The 11,393-nt window shown below is 41.3% G+C and overlaps 1 protein-coding gene across 7 annotated transcripts in view; it reads left to right on the plus strand.

Annotated features, from left to right (window-relative positions):
* Positions 1–7,258, plus strand: part of LOC132118171 (arginine-glutamic acid dipeptide repeats protein-like) — a 156,591-nt gene extending 149,333 nt beyond the window's left edge. For 5 of the 7 annotated variants that reach the window (XM_059527800.1, XM_059527802.1, XM_059527801.1 and 2 more), the window contains 6 exons: positions 73–1,454; positions 2,449–2,671; positions 2,785–3,505; positions 4,616–4,786; positions 4,863–5,043; positions 5,137–7,258. In XM_059527800.1, the coding sequence (XP_059383783.1) occupies positions 73–1,454; positions 2,449–2,671; positions 2,785–3,505; positions 4,616–4,786; positions 4,863–5,043; positions 5,137–5,170 (2,712 nt within the window). In that variant the 3' untranslated portion in view covers positions 5,171–7,258. The remainder of the gene's footprint in view (positions 1–72; positions 1,455–2,448; positions 2,672–2,784; positions 3,506–4,615; positions 4,787–4,862; positions 5,044–5,136) is intronic. The other 2 variants (XM_059527803.1, XM_059527806.1) reach the window with 1 other exon arrangement.
* Positions 7,259–11,393: the final 4,135 nt, after the last annotated feature.

The following is an 11,393-nucleotide window of genomic DNA, read 5'->3' on the forward strand; positions in this document are numbered from 1 at the left end:
TCGGTCATTAGTAACTGCCGCTATGGGCAAGTTTATTGACCCTTCCTCCTCCTCCTCCTCCATCTTCCGCAGGAACGGCCAGACTCACCCTCGGAGTGTGAAGGAGAGGGCGAGGGTGAGAGCTCGGACAGTCGCAGCGTAAATGACGACGGTAGCAGCGATCCCAAGGATATTGACCAGGACAACCGCAGCTCTTCTCCCAGCATCCCCAGCCCACGTGACAACGAGAGTGACTCCGACTCCTCGGCACAGCAGCAGATCCTTCAGGGCCAGCACCCTCCAGTCATCCAGTGCCAGACAGGGGCATTACCCCCAGTCCCTCCTTCTGCTGCCACAGCCTCCACGCCACCCGCCTCAGGCGCGCCTTCGCTGTCCTCTCAGCCATCCCCATCCATCCCCCCTACCTCCATGCCTCCTCAGCAGATACCTCCAGCAGGTCCGCTGGCTCTCATCCAATCAGGAGCACAGAGGCTGCCCTCACCTCACTCTCCACTGCAGGGCCTGCCTCAGCCACCTCCACCCTCTCAAATTGGCCCTCAGTCTCTGCAGCCTCCACTACACGGCCCCATGCCGCCCTTGGCCCACCCTTTGCAGGCCGGGCCATCACACATGCCCCTCCCTCACGCTTTACCTGCTCAGTCCTTCCCAATGGGTCAGTCTCAGGTCCCCCCTTCAGCTCTCTCGGGTCAGACCCAAGCCACCTCCCTGTCTCAACAACAGCGACCTCACACCCCTCCATCCCAGTCACAGTCCTCCTCACAGAGCGGCAGCCAGCCTCCCAGAGAGCAGCCTCTCCCTCCCGCAACATTGCCTATGCCCCACATCAAACCTCCACCAACCACCCCCATCCCACAATTGCCAAACCCTCAATCACACAAGCATCCCAGCCACCCTCCATTCCCACAGATGCCTTCCAACTTGCCCCCTCCGCCCGCCTTGAAGCCCCTCAGCTCTCTATCCACACATCATCCTCCCTCCGCCCATCCGCCACCCCTTCAGCTAATGTCTCAAAACCAGCAACTTCAACCTCCACCCGTGCAACCTCCAGTGCTCACCCAGTCCCAAAATCTTCCAGCAACAGGAAATCAAGTGCCCCCTCCGGCTCCTCCACTCCCTTCCTCTTCCTCTGCCTCACACACGGCGCCTTCTCAGCCCCCGTTTCCTCCTCATTCCTTCTTGCCAGGCAGCTCACCCGTCCTGTCACCCTCCACCATACCCTCCTCTGTTGTGAGCTCTATGTCTGCGCTGCAACAACCACCCTCCTCCATATCCATGCCCCTGCCTGCATCAGTCACCGCGCCCTGTCCGGGACCCTCCACTGTGCCACCTGTGCAAATTAAAGAAGAGCCTCTGGATGAGGTGGAGGAGCCAGAGAGTCCTCCACCACCACAGAGGAGTCCTTCACCTCCACCCACCATCGTCAACACTCCCAGTCATGCCAGCCAGTCAGCACGGTAACGATTTGTTATATTTATTAAACACATTGATATTTTTATTATAGCCCCCCCCACCCAAAAATAAATAAATAAAATAATGTATTATTATTGTTATTATAAAAAATTTATAAAACTATATTTTATTCCATTTATTACAATGATATATTAATTTATAATTGTTTATTGTAATAAAAAAACTGTATTTTTTTTAAAACAATAAAGAAACATGCCATTTAATAATGGCATTTATTAATATTAATGTTTATGTATATATATATATATATATATATATATATATATATATATATATATATATATATATATATATATATTACAGTACAGTACAAAATACACTCTACGCACTCACACTACTCACACTGTACACTGTATTTTATATGTACAATAAGCAGAGTAATTGCAACAAAGTGGAGATATGGTTATTGTATCTGTCATTTTCCTTATTATATATTAAATATTATATTTATTCAAATTGTATATTATTAATAGTTAAAAACGTTATCAGGTTCTGTGTGCAAAATGTACTTGTTTAAAAGTTGTTAGATAGCACTATTAATGTAGTGACCTAATTAAACCTGCTTCAGCTCCTCTGCAGTCATCAAGCGTAGACAGGACACAGATTAATGACTGCATCATAGCACTGAAAGCCTCCATCAGAACATGAGCATGTCTTTGTAGAGCTACTGTGGCCTTGTCTCCCCTTCAGTGAATAGCAATAAGCTCACTAATGCACAGAGAGAGCAGCTCTTTATGGAACTGGTGATTAAATGGACTGATTGAGTGGCTCTAGTATAAACGAGAGGACATGTCAGAGGTTATTTATTTGTCACAAAGTAATTGCATTGCTTTTCAAATGGCTGCAAATTCAGCCTGTGAAAAGATTTTCATAGCTTATGTGTCACATAAGAAGAAAGGTTGGACACTACAAAATGACTCTGACAGTATTCATTCTCCATGATTATTCTGATGGTCTTTCCGTCTATCCTGTTTACAGGTTCTACAAGCATCTGGACAGAGGTTACAACACATGTGCCAGAACGGACTTCTACTTCACACCACTGGCCTCATCAAAACTGGCAAAGAAGCGGGAAGAGGTGCTGGAGAAAGCCAAGAGGGAGGCGGAGCAGAAGGCACGAGAAGAGAAAGAAAAGGAAAGGGAACGAGAAAAAGAAAGGGAGCGGGAACGGGAGAGAGAGAAGGAGGCTGAGAGAGCTGCTGTAAGTTTTGGTCTAATGTGTTGCATACAAGTTGAAATGCAACTTTATTTGATGGTTTCAGCTAAAATTCAGTATAGATTGCTTACTCTACTATATCTTCTCTGTCTTTACAGAAAGCTTCCACTTCTTCTCATGAGGGTCGAATGGGTGAACCCCCAATGGGGGGATCGGCTCATATGCGGACATCTTTTGATCCACCACCCACCACCATCGCCACTGTGCCCCCTTACATTGGCCCTGACACTCCCGCCCTGCGCCAGCTCAGCGAATACGCTCGTCCCCACGTCATGTCCCCCACCAACCGTAATCATCCCTTCTTTGTCTCGCTCAACCCCACAGACCCTCTCCTGGCCTATCACATGCCCGGCCTGTACAATGCAGACCCCAGCATGCGCGAGCGTGAACTACGGGAGCGAGAGATGCGAGAAAGAGAGATCCGCGAGAGGGAGATGAGAATGGAGAGGATGAAGCCGGGCTTCGAGGTTAAGCCTCCAGAATTGGAGAGCCTGCATCCTTCTGCCAACCCCATGGAGCACTTTGCCCGACATGGGCCCATTGGTCTCCCGCACATGGCTGGCCCACATCCATTCGCCTCCTTCCACCCCGGCCTGAATCCCCTGGAGCGGGAACGGCTGGCACTAGCCGGGCCGCAGCTACGGCCTGAGATGATGTACCCCGACCGGTTGGCCGAGAGGATACACGTCGAGAGGATGGCCTCTGTGGCTAATGACCCTATCGCTCGGCTCCAGATGTTCAACGTGACGCCACACCACCATCAGCACTCACACATCCATTCACACCTACACCTGCACCAACAGGACCCGCTGCACCAAGGTGAGGGACCTTTCACTCTAATGTTGTGTGCTGGATTGTTGTATTAGGCCCATATGGAATCTCATGCATATCTCTTGCGTTTATGAGATATATTGGCTAATTTCATTATGTGTTCAGTTTCAAATAAGCAGCTGTGAGAACAAACTTGATTGAATCCATTCCACAGAATTCCATCAGTTTTCACGTAAAATAGCCCAACATTTTTTTTAAATGTCCACAGATTCCATCTGGGCCACTGAAGATTGTTTTTTAAACAATTCTGTGATTTAGTTACTCACCCTCGTGTCGTTCTAAACCCCAATGACCTTCGTTCATCTTCGGAGCACAAATAAAGATATTTTTGATGAAATCTGAGAGCTTTCTGTCCTAGTATCTTTGTGTTCTGAAGATAAAACAATGGTCTTAACGACATGAACGGCATGAGGGTGAGCAATTAATCAACATTTTTATATTTGGTGAACTATCCCTATAGTTTACGTGCTATTAAAAAAAAATCAATTTATGTGTTATATATATAAAAATAGGGATGCACTGATATTAAAATTCCATCTGAAATTTTCATTTTATGAACTGTAAATGGTACAAATGTTCATATTCTGTATTTTTTTTCTAAATAAATTTGAAGTATGGTATTTGCTTATTATATTTAAAAGTTTTATTAAATTGTTATATATATATATATATATATATATAGTTTTTTTCAGGCCAGAATTTTTATATTGCCAATTCTTACATTTCTGGTAACCAATAAATGGTTGATAGTAAAATTCTAAGATGTTGAATTTGGCTAAAGACTAAGTCAGTGTTATAACATTTTAAATTATTAAGTGGTAGATGACTGCCAAGGGAATGTACATATAAAAATCAGGAAATTGCCATGTACAGTTTAAATATTTAATATTGGCTAATTCAGTTTTTTTTTTACATCCCAATATCGGCCAATAACCAATTTGGTACTGATATGTCATGCATCCCTACTATTTAATGTTTTTGCACTCTTGTCTTGTAAGCATGATGTTCATTTTTTATGTCAATGCTGTGAATAATAGATATGTGTATCTGTATAATATTGACAATGTACCATTACAAAAAGCTACTCACACGGAGAAGGTGGTGGTGAATGCCTTGTGTGTCCCCCAGGTTCTGGGGCACATCCGCTTGTAGACCCGCTGGCCGGTGGACCGCACCTCGCCCGGTTCCCTTACCCGCATGGAGCCATCCCCAACCCACTGCTCGGACAGCCCCCGCACGAACACGAGATGCTCCGGCACCCTATGTTCGGTAAGACACGTTCATGAGCAGCTTCTCCATCATTTGTCCAGGCATTGACTAATCAGTCTTCCCATTTCATCTGTAGGCCCTCCATATCCCAGAGATCTCCCAGGTGGGCTCCCACCACCCATGTCAGCGGCACACCAGTTGCAGGCCATGCATGCACAGTCTGCAGAGCTACAGAGACTGGCCATGGAGCAGCAGTGGCTACACAGTCATCACCACATGCACGGAGGCCCTCTCCCAGGACAGGAGGACTATTACAGGTCAGTCTCACAGTCTGACATTTGATAGAACGTACATGTGCTTCAAACATCTTTCATAATACCATACATCTCTCTTCTCTCACTATTTTCCAGCCGGTTGAAGAAGGAAAGCGACAAGCAGCTGTGATCACCCACAGACTCCCTGAGGAGCAGCAGGACACAGGTGGACACAGCAGAACAGTCACACACGGGAACTCACGTGTCCTAGAAACGTTTTCAGTTCGGCGGAGTGACAAGGATCGTCTGAGGAACCTTCTTTCTGTTGTCAGCTTTCTTCACTATTCCAGACTTTTTTTTTTTACGTCAGTGACTTTTTCGGGGGGTTATATATCGTTCAAGTAGTGACAGCGTCCTCAAGACTGATTGTGACTTTCCTGCATGAACATACTATGAGAAGCTTCCCTGACGTCTTTTGTAGGTGCTAGAGAACCAGATACTTTGTCACTGTGCTAACTGGGGAAAAAACAGAGGAACAGAACAGTCGGTTATATCTGAAAAGTGCTATCTTAAATTCAATGTTTATTTTAATACATTGTAGGAGGTTTTCATAATGTTAAGAAAGGCTGCAGCATGCCGTTTTTCTGTAAGTCTGTAAATAGTATATAAATATATATATATATATATACATATATAATTATTACTATTATTATTATAATTATTATTAGGTGTGGATTCCTAACGGAGTCGTTAGACCTCCGATATAATAATTTTCTGAAGTGTCATCCCTTGTTTCAGAGGGGAAGGAGATGGCACTGTTCGAGCAGGTAACCATGTCAGATGGTTCGGTTCATGGAAACGGGGTTCGCTGGGTAGAATGGTACCGGATTTTAATCCAAACACCTCTAGAGGTCAAAGCTCTGATTATGCTTTTTTATTGTTTTGTTTGTTTGGTTTCATATGTATCGACAGTCTGCGACAAACACTCATGACATCATGACCATATGTTTCATTTCTTGGCTGAACTCAAACGGAGTTAGACGTTCAAAGCACTTGGAGGAGGAGGATGTGCGATGCCTCATGAGTATTGGGGCAAGTAGCCCATTTGGAAAGAATGAATATTGCACTGATAAACCTCAGTTTTTATTCTGAAACTATAATTGGATTTCTTATGGCTTTTTAAGTGCATTTCGAAAGCCGTTCGCTCTGTTTTCTGTGTACCAAAGTTGAACGGCTTTGAGTTTTGCAACTGGGTTCATATCTCGACTAGTTCCTCAGTGCTTTAGAGATTGCGAAACCAACCGGACTGCTTTTTTAAGTGACAATAAGCGACATCTTGATGCAATTTGTTTTTTACTTTTAGATTTACACATTGTCAAAGGGTGCTGGAAAAGATAGCAATGCTACACCCCGGGGTTTGTGCTCACACAGTCAGTTTCCCGACCTACTGTACAGATTCATTAAACCATTCTCACTGTGAAGCCTGGGGGAAGAGGCTGGCTTGGATTGGAGTCTGTGTACCTGTGTGCATGTGTTCACAGTAGTGGAGATGGCGACTGTGTTTGAGCTGCTCTCTGCATTCCTGACATTGCATTACCTATGATGCATGATGCCTCTTTAGTTGCTCTCCATCATGGCGAGGCCATTTGATAGCAATCATCGACTGTTACATGCAGTATTTTTGTTCGTTGTGTTGGTTTTTCTCCAGAATTAACGTTCGTTATTTGAAATGACATGCGTGTGTGGGCCTTTCTCGAGCGTACAGTTCAAAGTACAGTCAAAGCTCCTAGTACTGTTTTTAATTCTCCCTGTTTGGTTTTTAAAAAGCCATTGTGCATTCTTTGAAGAGTATGCATAGAAGCCTGTTTTTAGCAGTATACACCCAAAGCTGATTACTTTCTGTAATTGGACTGTCATGTATCTTTTATTCTGTCTCAGATGTATACAGCATTTTATTTTTGTTTTAAGCATTTTCTCCTTTTGTCCCTCTTTTGTGTCTTAAACCTTTGATGTTGAGTGTTGTCAATGGTTTAGCTTCTTGTTTCAAAGCGGCAATAGCAGAATGTACATTCTGACTGCTAAGATTTATATATATACTGGTATCTTGAAGCTTATTGTATATATTAGTAGTCGCCATGGGATGACACAGTGTAAACAAAAAGTAGAGATAATTAAGGCAGATTGTGAGTCCTGTGTTCTCCCCATTTGAGTATTTTGTAATTTTTTTGACAAATTTGTGGAATTAAAATAAACTAAGTTACACCACATGGAAACTTGATTTCTAGTCAATATCACTTTTTGTTATATGACATGACAAAAGTAAATGTTCATGCTGACAAAACAAGAACTGGGTTGAAGTGTTTTCTGTCTTCTAATTCTGGTCAAGCTAAATTCAGCCAAAGCTGGGTTGGGTGGCGGCTTTATATGAGTGAGTATAAAGATTATTGCTCATAAGTGTGTTTTGTTGACCATATCCTGCATATTGTGCTGCTCCAAAGTAATGCTGTTGTCCATCATTTTGCAAGCAAAATCATTCTGGGAAATGAGCTCATAAAGTGAATTCTGAGAATGGGTCACGGAGTACCAATAAATGGGAGACCAAAAATGGCTTACAATCCACAAGAATTCTCCCGTTCGGTTGCCATGCATGCATGCACATCATTGTTTGAATGTACTCTATGAGCTAAAACCAGACTGGATCTGCTCTATCTCGACTCAACCCATAAACTTTTAGATACACTAAAATCCTCATTTTGCAAACATACAAAAAAAAAATATATATATATATATAAATATATATATGCTTGTACTTTCACTTTGCCGATAATATATTTATTAATAATTATTAAATATATATATAATAATTGTTGAGTGATGTTACAATGTTCATAACTTCTCTATAAACCTACCTCAAGGCCAAATATAGTTATTTGGCCAGTCACTTGCATTTTTGTATAAACTAAGTATATTAAATATTTAACCCTCTGGGCTTCTTCGCCCGAAAACGGGCGAAAACTTGAAATGTTAAATTTTTTTGCTTCATCGGATGGGTATGAAACTTGGTGACTTTTGTTGTATTACCTATATGAACACAAAAAAAAATCAAGGAGATGATTCTGATATGTTAAAGGGTCGTAAAAAAAAAAATCACACTTAGCTTCCTCCCGCCCGAAAACGGGCGACATAGGAAATGAATGGGAAATACGAAAAAATAGGAAAACTCAGAGAAACTTTTGGAGGTACAAGCTACAGATCAGCAACTGTGCTGAAAAAAAGTGTACAGCAATGAAGGGGTGACACTCTAGAACATCAAGAGTGCAAATAAGACCCCCCCCCACACACACACACACACACACACACCCACGCACACAAACACACACACACACATACACAGATAAACTGGCGACTGCAACAGCAAATTTGTAGAATATTCCACATAAAATCAATAAATGAAAAAAAAAACTTGCTCAAATGCACACACACACACACACACACACAGAGAGAGAGAGAGAGAAAGAGAGAGACTGGTAAGACTGCAACAGCAAATTTTGAGAATATGCAAAAATAAATAAATAAAAAATACAAAAAGAGACTCTCGCTCAAATGCAACACACACACACACACACACATTCACTCACACGTACACACACACACACACACACACACACACATTGTGTTCCCTTTCTAACCAAATGCTATAGTTTGATTGTAATCATAATGCAAAACCTGATACTTATCTAAACATTTTTGTTAAGAAAATAAAGTAATCATCTTTTAGAATATCTAAATGTATATCTAAATAAAAAAAACGAATAAGATAGAGAAATCATGTCTAAAACAACAAAAGGAATCAAATAGCCTTTCTACATAGGATATATAGGAAGCTATAGACAGCCTACAGGCTGGTACAGGACATTACACAAAAGTGGCTATTTTTTAAAGCCACTAGATGAAGTTCTTCTCCTGGAACATTTTTTTTTTAGGCTGGCACTCTATTTTGATGTGAAATGCTGCATTTATTGAATTTAAAAAAAATAAATAAATATAAAATAAAAAATTATATATTAATTCTAATGGAAAAAATAGCTCATAAAAATTATATAATTAATGCAAAGTATCATAAAAAAATCTAAAAATTCTAAATAATAATCAGAAAACATTATAGAACAAAAATATATTTGATTGGTTATCCTGGGAAAAAGTAAAGTACAATTTTAAGGCTTCGCCCGTTTTCGGGCGGGAGGAAGCTAAGTGTGACCCATTTACGAAGAAGCCCAGAGGGTTAAAGAGAAGAGTTTTCAACTGTGTTTTAAAAATTTCCACACAATCCAAGCAGCGTATGGAAGGAGGCAAAGCGTTCCACATCCAAGGTGCCACAACTTGAAACGAAGGGTCCCCTCTAGTTTTAAAATGTGTAAGGGGGGCAACTAAAAATCTCTGGCCTGTTGATCTCAGACTACGTGAGGATGTACGCAGCTGTATCAGGTCAGAGATGTATGGGGGCGCCTGTCCTTGTAAGGCTCTAAAGGTTAGAACCAAAATTTTAAAGTGCATTCTAAATTTCACTGGTAGCCAGTGAAGAGAAGCTAAAATAGGAGTAATGTGTGCCCTTTTACTCATGTGGGTTAAAAGCCTAGCAGCAGAATTTTGGACAGTCTGGAGACGACAAAGATCCTTCTGATTATGGCAAATAAAAAGACTGTTACAATAGTCTAAACGAGACTAAATAAAAGCATGAAGGATCATCTCCAACTTGGCCTTTGACACCAAGGATCTTATCTTAGAAATGTTCATTAATTGAAAGAAACAGTTTTTAATAAGTTGCTTCGAGTGTTTCTCCAGAGACATGGCCGCATCAAAAACAACACCTAAGCTCCTGAGACTCGGCTGAATAGACGAACCTAAGGCACCGATATGTTATTTTATCTGAGGGATGCTCTGCTCAGGGGCAATGATTAAAGTTTCAGTCTTGGCTGAGTTCAGTATTAAAAAGTTATCATTTAGCCACTTCTTTATCTTACTCAATCAGTTGATTAAAGATGACAATTTATATAACTCAGTAGGCTTAAAAGAACAGTATAACTGAATGTCATCTGCATACAAGTAATAAGAGACATCCTGAAACTGGCTAATTATCTGTCCTAGAGGAAGTATATACAGAAGGAAAAGAATCGGTCCCAGGACAGAACCCTGAGGAACACCACTCGACAAACCTACAGTATCTGATTTATAAAAACACTAAAACTTCTACCAGTAAGGTAAGATGAAAACCATTTTAAAACTGATCCAGATATCCCTAATATATCCTGAAGTTTATTAAGCATAATATTGTGATCAATAGTGTCAAAGGCAGATGTAAGGTCCAGTAAAACTAACACTGTATGCTTCCCAGAATCAGCTGACATCAAAATATCACTTGAAACTTTCACCAGTGCAGTTTCCGTAGAATGTTTTTTTACGAAACCCTGACTGATATTTGTCAAAAATATCATTTATCTCTAAGAAAGTAGTAAGCTGCTCTGCTACCACTTTCTCTAGAATCTTAGCCATGAAAGGGAGTTTAGATATAGGCTTATAATTTATGGGTTACAATGGGTCTAAACTGGGCTTTTTAAGAACAGGTTCAACAATAGCATGTTTAAAAAAGTCAGGAACCACACCAGTTAAAAGAGAAGTATTGATCATTTCTACAACACAGGGGCTAATACTATCAAAAACCTGCTTTAACAGCGAAGTCGGGAGAACATCACTATGGCCATAAGAGGGCTTCAACTTATCTAGCAGAGTGGTAACATCATGTAATGTCACTAGTTTAAAGGAGAAACACGGATGGGAAAGAGCAAAAGTGCAAGCCTTGTGTGCAGGATGAGGTAAAATGCTGGCTCTGATATCCTTAATTTTCTCAACAAAGAAGTCAAGGAATACATTACTTTTTGGCAGAGAGAGCACCGCAATTGGAGAAACAGATGGCGAAACAATAGAATTAATGGTATCAAACAAGAATTTAGGGTTTTCCTTATTAGAGGATATTAGCTGAGAGAAGTAGTTAGTTCTAGCACTTTTCAGGAGTTCATTTAGAGAAGCAGTTAATTCCCTAAGATAAAGCCTGTGAACCAAGTTTAGTTGTTTTTCATAAGCGCTCCATTTTCCGACGTTTACTTCTACAGCTCTGAATAGATGCATTTATCCATGGACAGGGCTTTTTTTAATAGAGACAGTGTTTGATTTCATAGGAGCCACTTCATCTAAAATTGCTAAACATTGGCTGTTAAAAGACTCAGCATACACATTTACATCACTGCAACCCCTTAACTGGCATGGATCAAACAAAATAGCAAACTTCCCAGCAACATCCTGGTTAATAACTCTCCTTTGAGCCTTAATTCTTAGAGGCAGGGGGTCCCGAGGGAAGT

This window comes from Carassius carassius, chromosome 37, assembly GCF_963082965.1.
Source record: "Carassius carassius chromosome 37, fCarCar2.1, whole genome shotgun sequence".
In the NCBI taxonomy this organism is placed as follows: Eukaryota; Metazoa; Chordata; class Actinopteri; order Cypriniformes; family Cyprinidae; genus Carassius; species Carassius carassius.